Source organism: Protopterus annectens, chromosome 9.part0, assembly GCF_019279795.1.
Source record: "Protopterus annectens isolate FY-2018-M chromosome 9.part0, PAN1.0, whole genome shotgun sequence".
NCBI classification, from domain to species: domain Eukaryota; kingdom Metazoa; phylum Chordata; order Ceratodontiformes; family Protopteridae; genus Protopterus; species Protopterus annectens.
In genome coordinates, this window is record NC_056743.1 from 1,495,124,439 (window position 1) to 1,495,149,559 (window position 25,121).

The following is a 25,121-nucleotide window of genomic DNA, read 5'->3' on the forward strand; positions in this document are numbered from 1 at the left end:
TTCAGGATTTTGAATTTCAGGATTTTGAGTTTTCAGGATTCTGAATTTTCAGGCTTTTGGTTTCAGGATTTTGATTTTCAGGCTTATGATGTTTCAGGCTTCTGAATGGGAACCATATATATATATATATATATATATATATATATATATATATATATATATACCCGTCACATTATCAAAAGAACAAAACACCAACATTTAAAACATTGGGATGAAAACAATGAAACCTGAAAGTCACAAATATGTACATAACCGAAATGAACAACACCGAAGCAAGCAACTTACATCCAGTACTCTACTCCATACAAAACAACTCGGCAGAAGTACACATATTTCCCTTTAAACTAACCTCCAATTTATGGCAACTACTATGGCAAACACTGAACAGTGTTTGACAGTCACTGAAATGGAACACAAAAGGTACTCACTACCTTGATAATTAGAGATCCGTGTGTGTGTGTGTGTGTGTGTGTGTGTGTGTGTGTGTGTTTATATGTATGTGTATATATATATATATATATATATATACATATATGTATTTTTATATATATGTATATATATATATATATATATATATATATATATATATATGTGTATACACACACACACACACACACACACGCACGCAAATGCACACACACACATGTACACACACACACACACACACACACACACACACACACACACACACACACACACACACACATGTATATGGCAAGAATGGTCATGTTTCCTAATTAACTTCTGGTAGTTCGTCCACTCTGTGTTAAAAGACCTTACCGTTTTGCTTTTGAAGCTTCAATGTATGATTTGCTTTGTGTGTTAGATGCTTTTATTTCCTTAGCAGCAGCTTAGCTCTGAAACAAAAAAAAAAAAAGATTTCAGTCAAATTAAAATTATCTGCTTGCTTTCTTAACTCGAAAGCATTGGGCATCATTGAGTTTGGTTAGATTACATTTGGTAGAAGTTTGATGTATTGTTCACCACCAGGATAAACCTCTGAGGCTCATCTGTCTTCCATTTCTCAGAATTTGGTAGCTTTATTTCTGCAAACCATAGTGGATATGAGTGTGAATGTTGGATTATATTTTACCAAAATCACATTAAGTAGTTTCATTTAACATAAAAGAACACTGTGATCAGGTACTGAAAAAAGTTATAATGTGAAGTTGTTCTGTCGCGCCATTCATTCTTTACTGATGGGTTTAGAGCCAATTCCTTGGCTCAGAGTCAGCACCTACTGCAAAGCTTGAGGATTTCAAGTAGCTCGAGGCCAAGTCCCTATCCCCATGATGCACCTTGAGTTACCCTAGACCTAGTTTGCTGCTGCTACTGATCGGAGGGTCTTGCTACCTCAGGCCAGTAAAAACTTTAATATCATTATATTTTCTAAAACTATTGCTAGTTTATTGTTATAATATTTAGATGTTCTTCGTGTTTCACTGTTGCAGTCATCACATTTGGGTTATCTGCTTGCAGTAGCCCTCAGTCGGCCTGATTAACAAAGTCTTGGGTCCTGCATCGGTTGCTGTCCCTTCTTCCGTGACGTCAGGTCGTCAGGGGTATAACACATGCAGCCGACACCATTACACCAGTCTTTCTTGCTGTGCGGTACCGAAGCAGAAGCAGTTTGCAAGTGCCGGTTGGCCGACTGCTGAAATTTTCGTTTTCGAGTTTCAGAACCGAAGTCTTCAACTAAAAGCTAAGTACCCCATTGGGGAAACTTTTTCTTGCTCTAAACCGATGTCAGTAAAAGCTAATAATTGCATTACTTGTGCAAAGCAAATACCTCATAAAGATTTTCATTCGTACTGTATTCCTTGCCTAGGCCCTAACCACAACGTACCTCGCTATCGGTTTTGTGCCTTATTTAAAGCACAAACTATCCGTCGTTAGTATATTTTCGCTTCTAAACATTTTGGTGCTCAGTTCAATTATCCTGATATGTCTTCATTAAGCTATCCGACTACCGACATTCCAAAAAAAACGCAAAGATAAAGACAGAGACAGGCCACCTAAGTCCATAGCTGCCGACGACACTTCTCCTAAGCCAGCCGCCAGTTTGCCAGTACTCAGTGAGGCACTTTCGCAGCCCCTGATACCCGCTGCTTCAGATTCGCAGGCCTCTACTGAGACCTGTTCGGAGTCCGGTATGCCATGAGATGCTTCAACTGTGGAACCTGCGGATGTCTCTACCTTGGATGGGTCCGGAGCCGCTGTGCAGGCACCAGCTTCTGAGGGTGTATTCAGGCCTACTGTCTTGCGTATTAACCGATGCCATCTTCTTCTTCTTCAAGGCCTAAAACTCGAACCATGCCTAGAAAACTGATGCCCAGATGCATGGTCAGGCCTCTGTGTCTAAAAAACAAATGATAAGAATGGCTGAAGATCTTATTACTTTAATCAGGGGAAGCCAGCCTATCCCCTCTATTTGACCTAGGACTGAGTTTGCTTATGAAACTTCTGACCAGGATTCTGAATTTTCTGTTTCCTCTGATGACCAGGATTTACCCTTATCTACCTATGAGGATTCTGATGCTGAGGACTCTATTCCCTCTGCTCCCCCCCCCCAGAGTATTTCTCTTTTGGTGAAACCTTGCATAATCTTAGGGAGCATTTTCATTGGGAAAGTCAGGATTACTCTGATTCTAAAAAGAGGCTTAGGGATTTCTTACTCCTGCCCCAGCACAGGCATTTAGCCATATCTCCTGTGCTAGACATTGTTGATGATACTTTTTCAGAATCTAGCTTGGCCCCTGACTCTTTACCTCCTGCTCCCAGAAAACCTGATAGATATTACAGGGTCCATGACTCTCACAAGTTCCTTTTTAAAAATCCTACTGGGGATCCTGAGACCATTTCACAGGGACCCAAGGGCATTAAAGCTACTACTGCCAAAAATCCTACCCCCTCTGATAGAGACTCCAGGGTGCTGGATAGATGGGGTAAGAAGTTATACACTTCTGCAACTTTGGCCATTAGGGCCTTAAACTGCCAGTTTCATATGTTAAAAGTATCAGCAGCATATTATTGGATTGCTTAAACAGAAAATGATGTTGATTCCTGATTGTGCTGAAAATAAGGATTTACAGGATTTACTGCATTCAGCTGAACAAGTTGGAAAACATACTTTGCAATGTGGTTTTGATTCACTAGAGGCATCTTGCAGGGCTGCTGTAACTGGGTCTGTACTTAGAAAGCATGCTTGGCTTAAGGAGCAATCCTTGCCAGACCATGTTAAAGTGAAATTACTGGATGCTCCCTTAAACCAGGACTGCCTGTTTGGCAACAAGGCAGAAGAAGTTCTTAAAAAGATGGAGGAAAAAGCTAAATCTATGCAAACCGTTAAAGATTTTTTACAAGTACAACCTCCAAGGTTTAGTAGGCATTGGCCTTCCAAGAATTGGACCTTTCCTGCTTCTTCCAGACCTTCTCAGTCCAAACCCAGATCCAGCAGAGCTCCCAGGCTTCAGTTCCAGGGTACGCACAGGGCTAGGCAGTGGGGGGCCTCCACTTCCAAATCTCGGAGTAATAAAACTCCCCCCTATGGTAAACTGTATCAATGACTTCTTTTTAAAATTTCCAAGCACTTCTCAACTGACTGCCCCTTTGGGGGGAAAGATTGCTCTTCATGCAAAGAACTGGAAACTCATTACCCAGGACAAATGGGTTTTAAATGTAGTGTCCCAGGGATACAGATTTCACTTCCACACGTTACCGACACCAAGCGGGTGGCCAGATCTACCACCAAATCAGTGAGCAGATGCAAGAAGCAAGTACTTTCTCCCTTAAGCATGGGGGCTATTCATTTGGTACCAGAAGAGGAAAAGGGACAAGGTTTCTACTCGAGAATTTTCCTGGTACCCAGAAAAGACAGTTCATGGCGTCCTATCCTGGACCTGTCTACTCTAAACACCTTTTTGTTGATTCCAAAATTCAAGATGCAGACTCTTCACCAGTTGCTCCCTATGCTAGGCAAAGAGGCGTGGTTGGCAACACTAGATTTAAAGGAAGCATACCTGCACATCCCAGTCAGGGAATCTTGCAGAATATACCTACGCTTCAAAGCAAGCTACACGCACTATCAGTTCTCTGCACTGCCCTTTGGCTTATCTACTCCGCACAGGGTATTCACAAAGTGCCTAGCCCCAGTCATTTCATTTTGCAGGCAATGAGATATTCAAATATACCCATACCTGGATGATTGTCTAATTCAGGCAGAAAGCCTTTGTAAAAAGGGTGCTATCTTGTCTGGGGTACACCATAAACGAAAAGTAATTACACCTGGTACCCTGTCAACAAATTATATTCCTGGGAGCAACTTGAATACAACTTCCCAGATGGCTTTCCTCATGCCAGAGTAACAAATTCATTTGATAACCTACTTCAAACAAGTGGCTACAAAAACTCTGCTATCTGCAAGGCAGATGCTACAAGCCTTGGGGTTCACGGCCTCCTGCAGTCTTCTAATTCCATACGCAAGACTGCATATGAGGAAACTACAGTGGTATCTAAAAAGCCTAGGGTATCAACATTCTCAGGATCTAGAAGCAGTGATTCCTTTTATACCTTGTCTATGCCTAGAGTTCCTTTGGTGGGCAGAGGCCTGCCACCAAAACAAGGAACTACCATTCACACTACCCCCTGCCGCCCAAACCCTAACAACAGATGCATCAGACTATGCATGGGGGGCTCACCTGGCAGGGAAGTCCATTCAGGGTAAATGGAACCCAAGTCAAATCCACCTGCATATCAATCAAAAAGAAATGTTAGCTGTACAGAATGTTCTGACAGCCTTCAAGGACCACATTCTTCCAGGACATTTAATGGTAAATACGGACAACACCACTGTTATGTGGTACATAAACAAGCAGGGGGTACACATTCTTACCCGCTCTGCAGACTAGTCATGGCATTGTGGAACACAGTCCCGAGCTACCAAGTGCATCTACAAGCTCAGTTCCTGCCAGGAAAACTAAGTACACTGGCAGACGAACTAAGCAGAAACCTCATGGACCCACACAAGTGGAAACTGGAACCAAGGATTTTCAACATGTTGACAAACAAATGGGGACCCTAGATATAGACCTGTTTGCCTCCCCCCAGAACTATCAATTGGACAAGTTTTGCACAAGGACTCCCCACAAGCAAGTTTATGCCTTTCCTCCTCTGCTTCTGCTCTCCAAAGTACTATTAAAGGTCAAACAAGACAAACCAAGGACGATTTTGATTGCACCAGACTGGCCCTGCCAACACTGGTACCCCCTCTTGCGCAGTGTGTCACTGTCGGCCCCATGGCACCTTTCTCAGACTTCTACCCTATTGTCTCAGCAGGAGAACCAGATTCCGCACCCTCAGCTTCAAACACTGAACCTAGCAGCCTGGCTAATTACCTAATCTCTCCTTTACCATCCCTCAGTAAACCAGTGATGGATATAATTTTAGAGGCAAGGAGGCCTAGTACTAGAAAATCTTATGCTGAAAAATTGAAAAGATTCTATGCCTGGAACCAAATTCAAGGGATGAGCACAGCAGTGCCCAATTTACCTCAGCTTTAACAATACTTAGGATGCTTCACAAGGGCCTGGCTTTCTCCTCCATCAAAATTCACACCTCAGCCATTTCAGCTCATTATAACACAGAACCTCCCCTCTTCTCTCATCCACTGCTCAAGCAATTCCTCAGAGGGGCCAAAAATTTACGACCACCCACTAGAGCTCCAGCCTGGGACCTTAACTTTGTAGTGGAGAAACTCACTCTTCCTTCTTTCAAGCCAGCTGCTACTGCAGACTTAAAATTCCTTTCTTGGAAAACAGCCTTCCTTTTAGCAATCACTTCAGCAAGAAGGGTATCTGAATTACAGGCCCTTATGGCAGTGGAGCCTTTCATCATCTTTCATGCAGACAGGGTGTCCCTCAGGACCAATCCCTCCTTCATGCCCAAGGTGGTATCCAGTGTGGCCCTTAATCAGTCCATTCATTTGCCAACCTTCTTTCCAAATCCACAGAACAAAGGGGAACAGATACTGCACTCCTTAGGTATACACAGACAACTTAGATTCTACTTGGACAGGACTAAACCTGAAAGGAAATCTGAACAATTGCTGGTGGTGTTTGCTGCAGGGACAGAGGGGAAGGCTATTTCAAAGCAAACCATTTCCAAATGGGTAGGCCATTGCATTAATTTCTGCTACAAGCACCATGGCAAACCTGTCCCACAGGGGATCAGACTCCACTCAACCAGGGCTGCATCTACCTCTACAGTCTTTCTCAGAGGCATCCCTGCCAGGGACATCCTAGAAGCTGCTACCTGGAGTTCTGTACATACTTTCACCAAGCAGTACCATCTGCCAATTTTCTCTAAATCCAGAGCTGGCTTTGCCAATGTAGTCTTGCAGGGCCTTATAGCAGGTCCTAATGCTATCTAAATTCCTCCTCCCATCCTTAGTTTTGGGAATCTACCCAGATGTGATAACTGCAGCAGTGAAACATGAAGAACATAGTACAGTTGTGTACACTTACCATAAATGTAGATGTTCGAGTGTATTCACTGTTGCAGCCCTGGTTACCCTCCCTCCAGCCCCCTTCCTTCTTTTGGCTATACCTCTACTCTTCTTTACTATTCTCAAAAGCTTTTTGGTGTATTTGCTTTTTTGTTGGAGGTATAACCTTGTATATTTATAGATTTAATTACTTCCATTAGGGGGGGCACCTGACATCTGAGGCAAGAAAAACTGATGTAATGGCGTCGGCTGCATGTTTTATACCACTGACGACCTGACGTCATGGAAGAAGGGACAACAACTGACGCAGGACCCAAGACTTTGTTAATCAGGCTGACTGAGGGCTACTGCAAGCAGATAACCCAAATGTGATGACTGCAACAGTGAATACACTCGAATATCTACATTTATGGTAATTGTACACAACTGAACTATATTTAGATTAGATAAGCTCTTAAAGTTTCCTTCCCTGTGTGCTTTCTTTATTATATATTTGGCCTAATTTCTTCATAGGCCCATTTAAAGTTCTATTTATGGGCGGCACAGTGGTACAGTGGTTAATGTTGTCACCTCACAACAAGAGGTTCTCCAGTTCGATTCTCGGCTGGGGTGCCTTCTGTGTGGAGTTTGCATGTTCTCCCTGTGTTCACGTGGGTTTCCTCCGGGTACTCCAGTTTCCTCCCACATTCCAAAGACATGCATCTGGAGCATTTCTCCCCGGGCCTCCGCTGAAAACGGGCTCTGTGGAACCTAGTCGGACTTTCCCAGTCAACAAATGATAAATAAATAAATAAAATAAAAATTTAAATTTCTGACTAAAAAAATTGTTATTCTGTGACCCTTTTGGTCACATTTGTTTTGTCATTTTTTTCCTATGAGAGTATTTCATAATTATTAGACTTAGTTGTGTGCATATATTAAGCTTGTGTTTTATTTAGAAGACTTGTTAGTATTTATAGTTTAAAAGGCTTGTGTGTGTGTGTGTGTGTGTGTGTGTGTGTGTGTGTGTGTGTGTGTGTGTGTGTGTGTCTGTGGTTACAGTTAGCCTGTTTTTTATTAAAAGGCTTATCAGTAGCTATAGTTAGCCTTAGTTTAAAAGGCTTGTGTGTGTGTGTCTGTGATTATAGTTAGCCTGTTGTTTGTTAGAAGGTTAATGTATATTTGCTGTTTTGGGTGTGTCCATTTTTGTCATGGCTGATGACAAGGACAAACACCCTAAATCAGGGTTTAAAAAATGCCCTAAATGCGGGCAAAAGATGTTGATTACTGACTGCCATATGAATTGTGTCTACCGCTTGAGTGCCTTGCACTTACAAGAAACATGTTCCATTTGCCATTCTTTTTCCTCTAGAGTCCTCCAAGAGAGTAAAAGAAAGCTAATTGACAGGGGTTTGTTGAAATCTTCTTTCCAGGGTGACCAGGATGGATCTAGTAAGTCCTCAAAGTCCTCCAAGACTTCTGTGGATTAAAAAAAAATCTAAAAAATCAAAAGAGTCTGTAACATCGGCTCCACAGGTCTCAGAGCCGACTGTCTTTTCTTTTCAAAGCTGGTCCCTGGTTTTGGAACCGGTGACTGAAATGCCAAAGTCACCACTACTCCAGTCTGTACCATCAGTCCGATCATTCCGGTCTTCTGTTAGCCTATCTGATTTGGATGTGGATCGAGTAGTGCAGAAGCTTATACAGGCACTGGTCTTTGCCAAATTATCGGTTCCGACCCAGGCGGCTTCAGAGCCGAAGACCTATATACAAGATATATCTATTCCACCTCCAAGCCATAACAGTCCTTCAGAGCTGGAGGAGTCGGACCTGCTGATTGTGGAACCTTCGGAGCCAACGCCTGCTCCAGTGTCTTCGGCTCCGTTCACTCTGATGTCCTCAGTGCTGATCGAAGACTCTAGTAGCTGACACTCTCAGGTCGGGTCCGGGGAAGATAGTCAAACTGACTTGTCGGTCCCGACTTTGCCTCTTGGGGCTTCGGCTCAGATGAGCTCAGCTCCTACCTCAGGCTCAGAGCCCAATGTCCTGGTGCCGGGGGTATCAGATCTGTCGGTCCCTTCGCATCAGACCAGAGGGCCCTTTGAAGCCATGAGGAGAATTATGTCTCCCAAGATATCCTCAACTTTGGGTCTGGCTTCTTCATCCCCTAAAGCACCTGTGTCTGCTTCTGCCTCACAGATCCTTACTAAGCGCAGAGACCCAGAACCTTAGGAAGCCCCATTGGGTGGCCCATGCTCTTCCGAGACCTGCCCAGAAGCTCCCACTGATGAGATTTCCAGGAAAAGAGTTTGTAAGAGGAACGTTTGGACTCCCCTTAGGAGTCATTAACATCTGACACTGACTTGGATGAATCAGAAGGGTCCCCACGGTCCCCCTCTGAGGATATCTAATTTGCTGAGATACTGGAAATCTTTAGTCAGAGGGGTGACTGGCAGTCCACCAACCCTACTGAGGATGAGTTGGTCCTCCTGAAGGTTTTTGGGTCTCAGCCCTGCACCTCTTGGGTGTCTCCGCCCTTCGATGAGCTTATGCAGCTGGTCTTACGAAGGGCGTGGGAGTCTTTGGATACTATGGAGCCTGTCCCTAGGAGGCCTAATAAGTTCATATCTGCCCCCTAGATAAATCCTTCCTGACCAAAGGTGTGCCAGTTGATGCCATGGTGGTGGCTGCAGCCACCAAAAAGGAAATGCCTGAAACTTCCTCGTCTATCCATCCTCCTAACAGAGACTCCAGGATCATGGATAGATATGGGGAGCGCATGTTTAGTTCAGTGACTTTCGTACTTTGTTCTCTTAACTATTTAACCTATTTTACGAGTCTACAAAGAGGTCTCCTTAAAGAGCTGGGAGATACTCTTCTGGGTACAGTAGCTGCGGGAGCTACAGACAAAGTTTCCACCCAACTTGCTACCCTCAGTTCCATAGTGAACTCTTCCATGCATCTCATTTGATATGCAGCTGATGGAATGAGTAGGGCAGCGGGTACAGGAGTTGCTCTTAGGAGACACTCATGGATGCGCTTGTGTTCCTTTGCGGAGCCCTTCAAGTCATCCTTCGTGAATACATATAAATACTACTAGGAAAGCAAAACAAGAAGACTATACCACCAAGACAACGAACAGTCCAACATTTTACTACTTAACGCCTCGGCTATACAGCCTTCACAGAGTAAAATAACATATAAAGCATCAAGATTATATACACCTAAGCCTTACAAAACACACCCACTGCAATTAATCAATTAAGTTAAATTAAATTACATATTTCCAGTCACATTCCTTATTTAACCGTAAGGGTTCCAAAGTGTTAAATTTTAAAATATATAGTGTCTCCTTTTTACATAGTTTAACATCCAAATTCACTAATTCCTCCAAGAATATCTCAACCTTTTCCAAATACAACCAATAATGTGATTAGGGTTACAGTTATGAAATTCAGAAAAATGACTACCAAGGGGGCTATCAATTCTAACATTTTTTATATCTCTTGAATGTTCTTGAAAATGAACTTTAAAACTTCTACTGATCTCACCAATGTAAAATTTATTACAACTACATCTAAGAGCATATATAACCCCACATGTATTACAGTTGAAATTACCCTTAACCCAAAATTGATGTCCATTAATATAAGTAAAGCTACTGATCACATTTTTGCATATAGAGCATTTATTACATGATATAGTGCCTTTAAATATAGGCATCCCAACACTAATATTCATTATAGGTGGTTCAAATTGATTATGCACAACCATATCTCTAAGATTTCTAGCCCTTTTATAAGAAAATTTTAACCTTTGTGGCAGGAATTTATTTAACTCCTTGTCTCTAAGCAACATGGGCCAAAATTGATGAGCTGTATTAACTATTTTGTCACTTCTTCTTCTTTTGGCTTTTTCCCCAGTTAGGGGTCGCCACAGCAGATCACTTGTCCACTCATGACTGGCAGTGAAGTTTTACGGTGCCGAGGTGCCAGCCCAGCGCCCAACCTTCCACAGAAGGCACACGCATGCACACACTCACACCTAGGGCCAATTTTGAGTGTCCAATCCACCTACAGCATGTCTTTGGGATGTGGGAGAAAACTGGAGCACCTGGAGGAAACCCACGCAACCACAGGGAGGACATGCAGACTCCAGACAGAAGGCACCCTTGCCGAGAATTGAACCAGAGAACCTCTTGCTGTGAGGCAGCAGCGCTAACCACTGCACCACCTTGGCTGCCCATTAACTATGTTGTCACTAATAACATCATATGTAGTTACAAACAAAATGTTACTCAAATTTTCTTCCTTGTTAAGTACATGTTCAACAGGAATATTACAGAAATTGTCATCAGGCCAAGAATACATTCTACCCCTCATGTTTTCATTTCTCACATTATTTTGGAAACTGGGCCTCATAGGTTCATAGGTTCGTACTAGGCTATCTGCCCTAGGGCATTTATAAGCCTAGCCAGAGTGTGTGTGGCTTTCACCACCCCTTAGGATGAGAATACTACGCCCATTTAGGGTTTAGTTTACTGTGCCTCTGTCTAGTAGTGACACAGAGATGACCCCCGGGGTAAACCTACGATCTCCCATCCACTCGTCAAGATTTCTCTTGAATAGAGTTAGTGAGGGGCTCTGCCTAACATGGATTGGGATTCTGTTCCAGAGTGTAGGGAGCCTCTGAGTTATGAATCTGTCCCTCCAGCACGTCCTATTTATTTCTGTGTTGAGGTTTAAGTCTCTTGCTCTCATGGCTCTGATGGATTTGGATTTTCTGAGGTGGAACATGTCCATGAATTCCGGATTGGACATGGCCTTGTACATCAGGCACAGATCACCTCTGAGTAGGCAGTATGCGACTGAATAGAGCTGGAGTTTTTTCAGTCGGGCAGCATATGACATATGTTTAAGACCCTTTATCCTCTTGGTGAGGAACTTTTGGGGTCTTTCCAACTGCTGCAGGTGTCAGGTAAGATACATCCCAAATGGGGCATTGTACTCAATCATTGGCCTGATAAGAGAAGAGTACAGGGGCACGATGACCTCTCTTGATCTAGATGTGAAACCCTTTATGATAAGGTGGGCAATATAGAAGGTCTTCCTAACCACTTTGGCAATGTGAGTGTCAAATGAGAGGTTACTGTCAACCTGGGTCCCTAGGTCCCTGATTACCTCTTCCATACTTAATGGATTACCACCTATGTGGTAATTTGTGGGTACCTTGTTTTTCAGCTTAAGGCCATGGCTCTGGCACCAATTATCCGTTTCTATGAGGCCTCTCTGAAGGATGTTTGTGTCCGCTGAAGTTGAACGTTAGCTTCTTTAACAATGTCTGTCTTATAGCCTCTATTTAGGAACATATTTTCTGTTTCCAAAATTTATCGTATAAAGATTTCATCCCTATTACATAGTCTATGTATCCTTAAAAATTCATTATAGAGTAGAATCTTTATTAAATGCTCTGGATGACAACTGTTACCATATAGAAACTGATTTTTATAAGTAAACTTGTTGTGTAGCCCAGTATTCAATTGACTGTGCTTAATATCTAAGAAGCTAACTTCTGTTCCAAGCTGAATACCATCAAATTGTAGGCCCATATTATTAATTTGTAAATCTTCCACAAATTGAGTAGCTGCCTCCATGGGACCATCACATAAAAAAATAAGGTCATCAATAAACCTTAAATAAAGCAAAACCTGGGTTTTATAAAATTATGATGATATATCTTATCAAACTCAAATTTACCCATTACCAGGTTTGCATACATGGGGGCAAAAGCTGCCCCCATTGCAGTACCCTGCAGTTGATGGAAGACTTCCCTATTAAATGTGAAAAAGTTGTGTTTTAAACAAAACACCACTAAATCAATCACAAAGTGGGACATAGGGGAATGGCCCAAAAAATGGAACAGAGCTTGGACACCAACCTCATGTCTGATATTGGTGTACAAGCTTTTCACATCCATGCATAACCAATACATAGAACTATTCCATTCAAAACCCTGTATTTTAATTAAAAAATCTTGACTATCTCTTATATACGAGGGTAATCTCAAAGCATATTTCCTCAAATACTCATGCAGAAATGTACTGATAGGTTTTAAAAAGTATTTTTCAGCACAGTAGGTCTTCCAGTCAGTTTCTCAAGGCCTTTATGTGTCTTGGGTAAACAGTAGAAGACAGCCAAATTGCTGTCTTCTACACTAAACTTTCTTAACACATCATTGGCAGAAAAATAGCCCAAACATTTTCCCTTTTCAAGCAACAACAGATATTCATCAATAGCTTTAAAATATCTATCTATATTACATTTCTCATAAACCTCAACATCATTCAAATGCATGTAACACATATCTAAATACTGTACATAATTTAAAATCACTATTTGATTGCCTTTGTCTGATGGCTTTACAACAAAATCTGTATCTCTCAATCCATTGCAGTTTATCTAAATTAAAATGAACATCAGATTTATTATACATCAGTGCATTGTAATGTTTTTCTGTTTCAAAATTAATAGTAGAAATATAACTCTGTATGCTTATATTGGTATATGGAGGAATAAAGTGACTTTTGATTTTAATTGCACTAGTATCTAATTCTGTATACACATTCACAGTACTTTATTTATTAACAACATCACGTTCAACTTCATTCTTATCAAAGTTATCTATAAAAGAAGAATTACATGAGTAAAAAGAGTCTTCAAAGGTGTTTGCAAAACATCCATCATTAGCACCATTATTTTTACTAAAAAAACTTTTAAGATGTAACTTTCTACCTAGTAAAAAAAAATCTCCTGTTTTAGAATGTGCAACCTGTGGGTATGAATTTTAAGCCAAGACACAACACAGATTTAATTACATCAGATACTTCACTATTAGATACATTCAACAATAAAACATCATTTATAACTGATTGTCCACTAATTCCATCTTTTTTTCTTATTAAATTGTCCTTTGTAGTTACCACCATTATTCTTCCGCTGTCCCCAATCATTTCTATCTCGTTTTCCATGGAATTTGGAATTGGATTTATTATTTGTCTGCTGGCTGTCATTCCGAAATCTCTGTTTGAACTTCGTGAATACACCCCTTTTGATGGCTCGTCCCTTTTTGGGCCCAAAGTTAAAGAAACTTTAACCAGGTATGAGCAGGACAGAAAGACTCTGTCTGCCATCGGGGTCTGTTTTTCCACCCTTACCAGACCCTACCCCAAGGGTCAAAGGGGAGGAAAAATGTGGTTTTGAAAAACCCAAGGAGCCTTTCAGGACACACGTGGTGAACTCCCCTCCAGGGGCAGAGGAGGAGGCAATAATGGAAGACGCTGCCCTCGCGGCAGTGGGTGTTTGCAACACCAGGGCGACAGAGATCACTTCTTTGGGAAGCCCTACCAGGAGGCAGTCGGGGGTCGCTTATCTTTGTACCCAGACACCTGGCTCAAAATTACAAGCGACAACTGGGTACAAAGTATCATTTCCAGAGGATACTTCATTCCATTCGCCACACCCCCTCCACTGACAAGGAAAATCCCGGACGTCCCACCCATTTACAGGGAACAAGCAACAGTAGAGGTCCAGACATTACTTAGAAAAAGAGTCACCCAATCAGTCCCAGCAGACCACACAGGATCCGGAACTTACTCAAGATTCTGTTTAGTTCCAAAAAAGACAGGGGACTGGAGACCTGTATTGGACCTCAGCAGACTAAACAAATCTGTAAAGAAAGAGAAGTTTGGGATGGTCACTCTTCAGTCAATACTTCCCTTCTTAGGGAAAGACAATTGGATGTGCTCGATAGATCTCCAGGATGTGTAATACCACATAAAAATGGCCAGGCCATCCAGGCATCATCTGCACTTCCGGCAGGGAGCCAATCATTACCAGTTTCAAGCCCTGCCCTTTGGTCTCACTACAGCCCCCATAGTGTTCACCAAATGCATGGTGGTGGTCACGGCTCACCTGAGACGTTTAAGATTCCAGGTGTTTCTGTACCTAGACGATTGGCTTCTTACTGCCACCACCAGGCATCAACTCATTCAGGCCAGGGAGTCCACTCCGTCACTCTGCAATCATCTAGGCATTACAATAAACTCAGGAAAATTTGCCTTGTCGCCATCGCAGCATATAATCTTTATTGCAGCAGAACTAGATACCACCATCACCACGCAAAGACCTCCAGCAGAAAGAGTCTTACTTCTCCGCCAGCATGTCCACATTCTAATATACAAAAACAAAGCACCAGCATCAGAAGTTGTTTAATTCTTAGGTATGATGACAGCAGCAATTCTAGCCATACCACTGGGTTGTATGCACATGCGGATACTTCAATGGCTGTTGTTCACTCAATGGTCTTACCAAGAGCACCCCATGTCTCACATGATAATGATCACAAATTCCTGCAAAAAGGATCTTCGGTGGTGGTTGACCCCACTTCATGTTACGATAGGACACCCATTTATGCTACCCTCTCCAGTGGCCACAGTGACCATGGACGCTTCCCTGATTGGGGGGGGGGGCATTTTCAGGGAAAGACAGCCCAAGGCACATGGAGCAATCAAGAGACACACCTGCATATCAGTGTCCTAGAGATGAGAGCAGTACTTTTGGCATTGCAGTACTTCCAGGGCTCTCTTCCTCTAGTTACGATTGTGATTCAGATGGACAACATGTCAGTGGTCTGGTATTTGAACAAACAAGGAGGAACCAGATCATACCCCCTTTGTCGCAAGGCCCTCAGAGTATTGCAGTGGGTTATTTCCACCCATTGCTTTCTGTTAGCAATGCACACCCCAGGGAAATCCAACATGATAGCAGACAAGTTGAGCAGAGAAATTTTGTTGCCCCACAAGTGGTCCCTCAAGATGGAAATAGCGGACAGGATATTCCACAGGTGGGGCCAGCCTTGCTGCGACCTTTATGCCAGTCACATGAACACCAACTGCAGAAGCTACTTTGCCCTGATTTCCCCTCCAGGAGAAGCCCCAAGGGACTCACTTGTTCATGATTAGCCCCCAGGTCTCCTCTGTGCATTCCCACCAATCCTATTGATACCCAAGGTATTACAGAAAGCCAAAGCCCTGGGAAGGACCATCATTCTAATAGCTCCCTATTGGCCTCATCATATTTGGTTCCCTTTCCTTCAATTTCATCTTTTGGAGGACCCCTGTATTTTGGACCCAGTTCCAGACCTTCTGACGCACTCGTCGGGGGAACTTCATCCCTCTCTGCAGTCCCTGAAGCTGACAGCTTTGCTGCTCCAATTCACATCATAGCCAGGTTCCATAACCTTTTCAATGAGATGAAGCAAATTCTCTTATCCTCTCACAAATCCTCTATGAGGAAGCTGTACCTCAGCAAATAGAAAAATATTTCTATATGGGCCTCTAAAAACAATATTGATCCTTACCAAGCCCCTATGGCCTCTATTCTAGAATTCTTAACCATGATATTTAATAAAGGAGCTGCAGCAGCAACAGTCCGTGTTCAACTTGCTGCCATTTCTAACTTTCATCTGGGATTTGATGGACTGAATATTATGTCTCACAAGTTGTCCAAAGCCTTTCTCAAAGAGACCTTTCATATTAGAACACTCAACCAGAGCAGTTCCTACATCATCTGCCTTTTCTGCCAGACTTCCTATTGATAACATTTGCGCAGCAGCCACTTGGTCAAAACCTCATACCTTTATCACTCATTACAAAGTTGATAGGGCCTCTAGGGACAGGGCCTCCTTTGGATCCACGGTCCTGAGAAATAGGGTCTATATTAGATGAACGAAAGTTCATCTTAGCGAATGCTTACATGAGCGAAAATTCAGGAACTCAAAACTGCAATTGTGGGGGGCTGCACCCCCCCCCCACTAAATATATATTCCAACTCCCAGATTGCACTACAGTGAGGAAAGGGCAAATATGCCCATCTTCACTGTACCGCGATCTCATAGTTGCGGTTTCAAGTTCCTCAATTTTCACTCATGTGAGCGTTCGCTAAGATGAAATTTTGTTCATCTAATATAGACCCGAGAAATATACTCCCTTGAGCCACCCGAGGTTGATGGCGCTTGGGACGCTACCCATCAGTAAAGAATGAATGACGAGATAGAACAACTTCACATAAAGAAGTTATGTACTTACCATAACATTAAATGTGAGTTGTTCATCTTGCCTTCATTCTTACGTCCCTCTCTCCTACCCCCTCCTGGGCTTTCAGAAGACTGAGATGCTATAATCTTCCTGGTCACTCAGCCCTTCTATACTTTCTCTCTTTTGTAGTTATAGAATGACATATGGTATTATTTTACGCAGCAAACAAGATCTGAGGTAACTCAGGGTGCATCATGGGATAGGGATTTGGCCTCGAGCTACTTGAAATCCTCGAGCTTTGCAGTAAGTGCCGAACCCATCAGTAAAGAATGAAGGTGAGATGACTAAGTCACATGGAACATTATGGTAAGTACATAACTTCTTTTTTTGTCCTGTGTTGATATTTTATGCAATACTGATGTCGCTGTAACAGTGTAACTGGTTACACATCTATGAATTAGCTCTACTCCATAATGGATTTGTGGGAGTAAACATACAGATGCTACTTGTTTTTGACTGAGCTGTTTCCCACTCAGCATTCTGCCCCCACCCCCAAAGGTAACTTTATAATGACCAGCCCTTGAGGATCTTCTTTCCATTCTTTTGTAATGGCAGTACTCAGAACTGCTTTTCCTGTTTTCAGTATCAGTCTCCAGTGTCAGTAACTATTTTCCAGTCTGAGGCTCTTATAGGTTTCTCTTCTTTACCTTTTTATAGTAAGTGTAATGACCTCTTCCTTCCAGCTGAGGAAACTGGTTAAATTATTTTTTTTGTGAAGCTGAGAATTAGCTGCAGGATATTGCTCCCCTACCCAGCCCCTTACCCAGTTACCCTGTCTTTCAACCAGTGGTATAAGGTTTCTGGAAATTACAGCCCTACCTGTCCTGTTGGCCATGACTGATGCAGTAAAAGAAAAATGATCCCTCAGAAAATCAGTGGGTTTATGAGCCCTTCGGGGGAAAGAAGGATGGGCTACAAATACTTTACTCTAAACTTTTCTGAGGTAAAAGTGTTAAACTGTAATGGGTATTGTGACATAAGAGCCAGGGAGACAAATTGTTATAGAATGCATTGCACACTTTCATACAAATCTAGCAGTAGGTTAAAAATGGTAAAGATGGGAAGATATGCCCCTTCTGTATTTGTATGTGGCAGTGTATAAATCATTTTGGAGAGACGAAACGCACTCTATCAATGATATGTTATGGCTAGGATCTAGTTGTCCTTTAAATATTCTAATTTAGCCCTGATAAACAGTTCTAACAAATGAGACTATAATGGTATTCAGGTCCTGAAATTCTGAGTCATGTAATTTTGGGACAAAATATTTATGAAGTAGGTATGATATAGTGACTTGGAGATAATAGAATTTATTAAGGGGTTGATGTACTGGCTTTGTAGGCGAGTCATCTAGGAGACATCAGCATCAAAAATTTGAATGCCCAAGACCTCATCTCATCATCACCGTTTCCTTCCTGTTCTGTGGACATTAAACTTGTGAATCTTCTGTTTGTTTGTATGATTAATGTGGAAGAACAAGGATTAGCATATGATATAATTAAGACAAATGCCTCTTTGTGAACCTGAAACACTTAGTGGCTTGGAAGAGCTTAACTATGGCCACTGTAGATTTTCATTGCATGCACTAACATTTGAGTGTAATGAACTGTTTTTGTTTAATCAGAATCCCATCTCTGTTTTAGGTGAGAAAGTGATAATGCCAGCCCCAGGAAAATTGCTGTTTTTGGTGGCCGTGGCAGCTGTGATCCTCGTTATCATTCTCATCCTGGGTGTGCTGATTGCAAGGCGTAAGAGGGAGCACAGCACCTTATGGTTCCCAGAAGGCTTCATTATGAAGAAGGAGAACAGTAACAAGAATAGGCGGGAGCCTGTGGGGCAAGATGCATTGGGAATGAAGTAAGGAAACAACAGCATGCTCACTGTAAACTCAAGAGCTGTTTCACAAATGTGGTGTACTTTTAAGTCAGACTGGTAAAGGGCTGCAAAACAGATTGCGCTGAAGATGCTTTGTATTTCACAGTAACATGAGTAGAGGTCATTAATCTACTTTACACTGCTTTTTTCAGTCCAGGCTGTAAAGAAGTTTTCTGAGTAGTGTCGCAGTTTATGTGTTTATGGTTTTTAGACCCCTAACCGGGAAAAGCCGAAAGAAGAAGTACTACTACATTATGTTCCACTAAGTCATTAACAGTGTGCCCCTTTTAAAAGAGGCAGAGCAGTATTAGTTATTAAAAGTATTTTTTTGGGTGGGGCAGCACAGTCTGAATAATTACTATGATAAATAGCCTAAGTTTAAAACACAGCATTGAGTAATATCATTGTTGAAGAAATGGAGGAAGTTGCAGGAAGCACAGTGTTTGCGTTTTCCTAGTCTAGGTATGATAACTTGTAACTGTTTTTGCAGGAGCATCTGTAGAGCAGCAGAGGAGAGTCTGATCAGTGACCATAGTGAACAGTGGATAGATCCTGATTGTCCTGAGACAAAGAGATTGAAGGTACTGTGCCAGTAGTGAATACTTTTGGTGTTAAAATGACTTCTATATTTCTATAAGGCATTTTTTGTATAACATATCTGTGGAGTCAAAATAAAAGGAGTTTTCTTATGTTTTTATGTGCATTTGATGCGTTCATCTCTGTCATTTGCTGATTTTGTAGGATTAGCTATGATGAATGAAGGCAGATTAATTAAAAGAGATCCACAGAATCCTTTTTTTCCAGGTTTTGAAAGCAGTCTTAAATGGGGAATGACACTTTATCCCACCAAAACGTTTTGCCATTTCTAAGGTCCTAGTTCCTTGTTTAGTCATTGGGTGCTTTTATCTGAATGATTTGGCAAAAGCTTTTCAGAAAATCAAGTTTTTTTGTAATCTGACATGGGTCAGTCCTCTTGCCTCAGTTTCTAGAGCATAATCATAAAAGATGGAAGAGAAGCATAAGATGAATGCAGTCACTGCCTGTCTATATTGGTGTTGGCTTTTCATTTGGGCTTTGCAAATTAAGTGGATATAAGTATGATTTCCATGTTAATTCCTTTCTGTCTGCCATACAATCATTTTGCAGTTTTAAGACACGCATGGAAGCTTGCTTTGATTTAGTGTGACCTTTTTGGCAAGTAAAAGAATGAATGGAAACAGTACATTTTTGTAACTGTATTCCAGTTTGGCAGATTTTTTTTAAGTATTTGCCTTTCTGTTGTGTGGTCATGATTTTCCATTTATAGAAAGGAGCACAAACACATTAAGATGAAAAGCAGTTTGCCAAGGTCCCTGTTTTGAGTTGAAAGACTGTGATGGGAGATGGAAATGGATTTTCTGAATACCAGCCATGATCATGCTTTAAGACTTTTAATCTTGCAAACTGTAGTAACCATTTCACATTTTGTTGCTTTTCTTGAAATGTTAAGAAAGTCTTAAGCATCCAGGTTTCAGATAAGGGTAATAGCCAAGAGCAATAGGCTTGGCTGTGTTATATGTTTGTCACTCACTCAGCCATACACATGCACGCGCTCACCCACTCACACACAGAGACACACACACACACACACACACACACACACACACACACACACACACACACGCGCGCGCGCGCGCGCGCACAGCATTAGATAAATATACATTCTAAAAAACATTTGCTGAAAGAAGCTTTACCTCATGAGCTTCTAAGTAAACTACAGACTGCAAGCATCAAAAACATTTCCAGAATGGAAAAAGTGTCTATTGAAGTCAACCCCCCGGTCTGTTTCCACATATCCTATTCCAAGGAGCCATTAGCTTTGAGAGGTAAAGAAAATTCAAGGCAAACAGAACTATACAGTTAAAAATATCTTGTTCCAAAAGGAATAACAGTTCTTCAAGCATACAAACCTGTTAAATAAAAATTATGTGTCCTCTAAGTAATAGCCAAATAACAAATCTCCACCTTTTATAAAACCTAAATATAATTTTTCCAATTTTAATGCCTTCAGTAGAAGATGGGAGGCTCCTTTCTTGGTTAATCAGTTTGCAGGTTCTCTGCTGCTGACTACAAGATATGGTGACCCTGCTCAGACTGAATTAGTTGTTTTGTAATATGTGCATGCTCTTTTCTGAAAGAAGTTTAGTGTACCTTTATCAGTGACATCTTTTGGAGAGCATGTATCAACATACACCACCTGAATGAAGCCCTGAAAATAAGTTTGTAAGAAAGATTGCATTATGTTTTATCTGCTTTGGAAAGACCATTTCTTGTCAGTGTACTGTGTGCAGCCCTCTGGATTTTTTAATTGCTAGCAGATAAGTCACCATTTTCCTTGTTCTGCTGTTAACATGATAAAGTTATCATCTTGAGTCTGCCCATCAGCCAGATTTCCAAGTGATAAATACACCTAATAAGGTATCTGACCCAAATGGTTAAATTTCATTCACTCACCTTTTTTACTTCATAAATTTTCTCAAAAGTGTCATATTTTATGACAGATGCCAATGTGTAAGTGTCAAGTATTGTTATCAGGTTTGCTTTATTTGGTGACCTAAATAATTTCTCCCTTCTTTGCCACTCAGTTAAACAACTTATGTGGTGGTGAGTGGAGAGGCCTCATGTTAGATGATCATAGTGGGATCTCTAGGGACAGAGTAAAGTTTTATAAATGCTGTTTTCTTATTGCATATTTTTGGAATTACCACAATAATTGAGTTCCATACCAGTGAAGTAAAAACTATACTGTTCCCTTGCTCCAGACAAACATAAATAAATAAAAATGTTTTATGCAGGGTATCACAGATGTTGTGAAGTCTTTTTATCTCCCAAGTAAAATCATGAACATGTGAGAGCCAAGAAGCCCACTCACTTTGCCTTTTTTTTAAGCCAGTAGAAGAAAACACCCATTCAGTGAACCCTCTAGCCAACTAGACAGTTTTTGGGAGAATGTCTGTAGGTTTTTGCTTTGCATACACGTCTCCTGTTAAAGCAGTTATTGGGACCGGCACCAGTAAAGGTTCCTGCTGGATTTTGTGAAGGCACAATATTTCTGGGCAGTGTGCTATATGTGAATCCCTGTTACAGCTGCTGCGATCCTTTTCTTCTCACCAGAAATAGATTTTAGAACAGAATCCGTGGTTACAAAAATCAGATCTGACCATGCAAGAGTTAAGTGTTTCTCTTGGACCCCCACACAAGCACTGTCCAGCAACTTAAATAACCAGTACTGTATCAGGAACAGTCACATAAAACTTTCATGTACAATAACTCAGCGTTATACTTCACTGTAAGAGCAATGTGGTCTCTAGTTATACTGTCAGAAGCTGTAGACATCTTGTAGGCTCATTTTTTTCTTTCTTTCCTTTGGAACACCTTATCAAGTACTTCAGTCATTTTATCCATACCTGTACCTAAGTTTAATTTATTTGCAGCTGTTTCCAAAGCTGTGCCCCTATCTAGGCCAAACATGAAAGGGTAACTTCCAAAGCTTGTCTTCATGTTCTAATTTATTAATAAGCAGCATAGTAACTGTTGCTCATTGCTCATGAAACTGACTGTAAATGATGAAGCAATGCAAGTGATATCCATGGTGACTGTATAATAGAGCTTTCCCCATCTTGCCACTACTGATAAAGGGCACTGCTCAGTTGGACTGAAAGGCCAGGCACACACAAACTATTCATTTAACATAACTTGCCCAAAAATAATTAAGTAAAATAAAATAAAGTGTAAGTAACAGTGCATATATCCAGAAACGAATTGATGCTTGTATACTTGTCACAGCAAGTAGAGAAATATTTATGAAAGAGAACCTGAATCTAAGACAAAAGACAACTTATCTCAAGCCATGTTAAATTTGATTTGCTCACTTATATATAGTGACTGCAGTCAGCTATGCCGTCAAGCTATTGCTTGACATTTTTCTCTCGTTTTTTGTAACATCTTTATCAGTCACAGTGGATATAAAAAGTTTACACACCCCATTTAAAATGCCAGGTTGTTGCGTTAAAAAATGAGACCACAATAAATCATTTCAAAACTTTTCCCACCTTTAATGTGACCTATAACCTGTACAATTCAATTGAAAAGCAAACAAATCTGTTAGGTGGAAAATATAAAAAATAAAAAAGTACAATAAGCTGGTTGCATGTGTGCACACCCTTAAATTAATACTTGTTTAAGCACCTTTTGATTTTAATTACAGCATTCAGTTTTCTTGGGTACACACCTGCCATCAATTAAAGAGACTCTAATTAACCCCTAATAAAGTTCAGCTGTCCTAGTAGGATATTCCTGACATTTACTCAGTTGCCTGCTACAGCAAAAGCCCTGGTTCGCAAAGAGTTTACAAAGCATCAAAGGGATCTCATTGTTGAACGGTATTAGTCAGGACAACTGTACAAAAAAATTTCCACAGCATTGGATGTGCCATGGAACACAGTGAAAACAGTCATCAAAAAGTGGAGAAAATATGGGACAGCAATGATGTTACAAAGAACTGGACGTCCCTCCAAAATTGATGAAAATACAGGACGAAAACTGGTCAGGGAAGCTGCCAAGAGACCTACAGCAACACTGAAGGAGCTGCAGGAATTTCTGGCAAGTACTGGTTGTGTACTACGTGACAGCAATCTCCTGTATTCTGCATATGTCTGGGCTATGGGGTAGGGTTGCAAGATGGAAGCTTTTTCTTACACAGAAAAACATCCAGGCCTAGCTAAAATTTGCAAAACGATACATCAAGTCTCCCAAAAGCATGTGGGAAAATGCGTTATAGTCTGATGAGACCAAGGTTGAACTTTTTGGCCACAATTCCAAAAGGTACATTTGGTGCAAAAACAGCACTTTGCATCACCAAAAGAACACCATCCCCACAGTGAAGCATGGTGGTGGCAGTATCATGCTTTGGGGTTGCTTTTTTTCAGCTGGAACTGGGGCTTTAGTCAAGGTGGAGGGAATTATGAACAGTTCCAAATACCAGTCACTTTTGGCCCAAAACCTTCAGGCGTCTGCTAGAAACCTGAAAATGAAGACGAATTTCACCTTTCAACATGACAATGACTCCAAGCATACATCCAGATTAACAAAAGAATGGCTTCACCAGAAGAAAATCAAAGTTTTGGAATGGCCCAGCCAGAGTCTAAATGTAAATCCAATAGAAAATCTGTGGGATGACCTGAAGAGGGCTGTGCACAACAGATGTCCTCACAATCTGACAGATTTGGACCGCTTTTGCAAGGAAGGTGGGCAAATATTGCCAAGTCAAGATGTGTCATGCTGATAGACTCCTAACCAAGAAGACTGAATGCTGTAATTAAATCAAAAGGTGCTTCAACAAAGTATTAGTTTAAGGGTGTGCACACTTATGGAACCGGCTTATTGTACGTTTTTTTTAATATTTTTTTCCCTTAACAGATTTGTTTGTTTTTCAATTTAATTGTACAGGTTGTAGGTCACATTAAAAGCGGGAAAGGTTTTGAAATGATTTATTGTGGTCTCATTTTTTGCATCACAAAAACCTGGCATTTTAACAGGGGTGTGTAAACTTTTTATATCCACTTTATTTGTAAAGGTGGAAATGAACAAAATGTTGCTAGCGCTTTCAGCATTTGAACTGCATCATTCTTTTATAAATAGCAGTATTGTTGTGGACAAGACAACATCTGCATTTGAAAGTTGTGCTGTAGGCTTCTAAAATAGTTTAACTTTGTATTTCTCTATTTACAGAACTATGCACAAACCCTCTGGCCTGCAGCAGAATGTTACGTCCGAGCTTAACTCTTGTCTTAGATTTTTTTATTTTAAAAAGTTAGTGTTCTAGGCTAGCCTTTTGGTATGGGCATAAGGAAGACTGGCCATATGATGTATGGTTAGGGCAGGTTGTTGTGTCAGTGAAGAGGCAGGCAGGCTGCAGGTTGTTCTGTTGGCATGAATGTAGGGCAGACTGATGTGTTATAATAGAGCTAGGGAAGATGGGTCTGTGTGGGGATAGGACAGGCAAGTCCTGCAGTGAAGAGATAGGGCAAATTGGCTTGTTGATATTAGTTTAGGAAAGACTGGCCTGCTGGTATCCGAGACGAGGGTCAGACTGGCCTGTTGGTGTGGAGTAGTAGAGCACACTAGCCTCGTGGTGTAGGACATCGTGCCACACTGCTTGTGACATGGATTACAGTACAACATCTGATATTAGAGGAAACATAGGGTGTGTGGAGAAAAATGGTAGCAGTTACAGCTTCTCTCTCTCTCTCTCTGTCATGGAGTGGTGATGGGTTACCAGGTGACTGGTCTCAGGTTCTAGCTACATCTACTTCCTTAGTGAAAAATGGAGGAAATACTTTTAAGTAGCTGCAGAAATGGGTGAAGAACAGGCCTCTGATGTCAGGATAAGCTGAAGTTTCTTTGTAACATCTTTTTTTAAATTATCACTTAAGACATAGGCTGTCATACATTTATTTAAAAGAAACAAATTATGTTAATATGTTTACAGTCACAAACAATATGTACATCACATACTTGCCTTTATACAGATGTTCATCCTGTTTCACTGTTGCAGTCCTTACAAAAAGGGTT

At 41.3% G+C, this 25,121-nt stretch overlaps 1 protein-coding gene across 2 annotated transcripts in view; it reads left to right on the forward strand.

The window, feature by feature from the left end:
* The window catches only part of NOTCH3 (notch receptor 3), a 798,092-nt gene that overhangs the window by 689,954 nt on the left and 83,017 nt on the right, over window positions 1–25,121 (forward strand). For both annotated transcript variants that reach the window (XM_044084438.1, XM_044084439.1), the window contains 2 exons: window positions 18,278–18,491; window positions 19,000–19,090. In XM_044084438.1, the coding sequence (XP_043940373.1) occupies window positions 18,278–18,491; window positions 19,000–19,090 (305 nt within the window). The remainder of the gene's footprint in view (window positions 1–18,277; window positions 18,492–18,999; window positions 19,091–25,121) is intronic.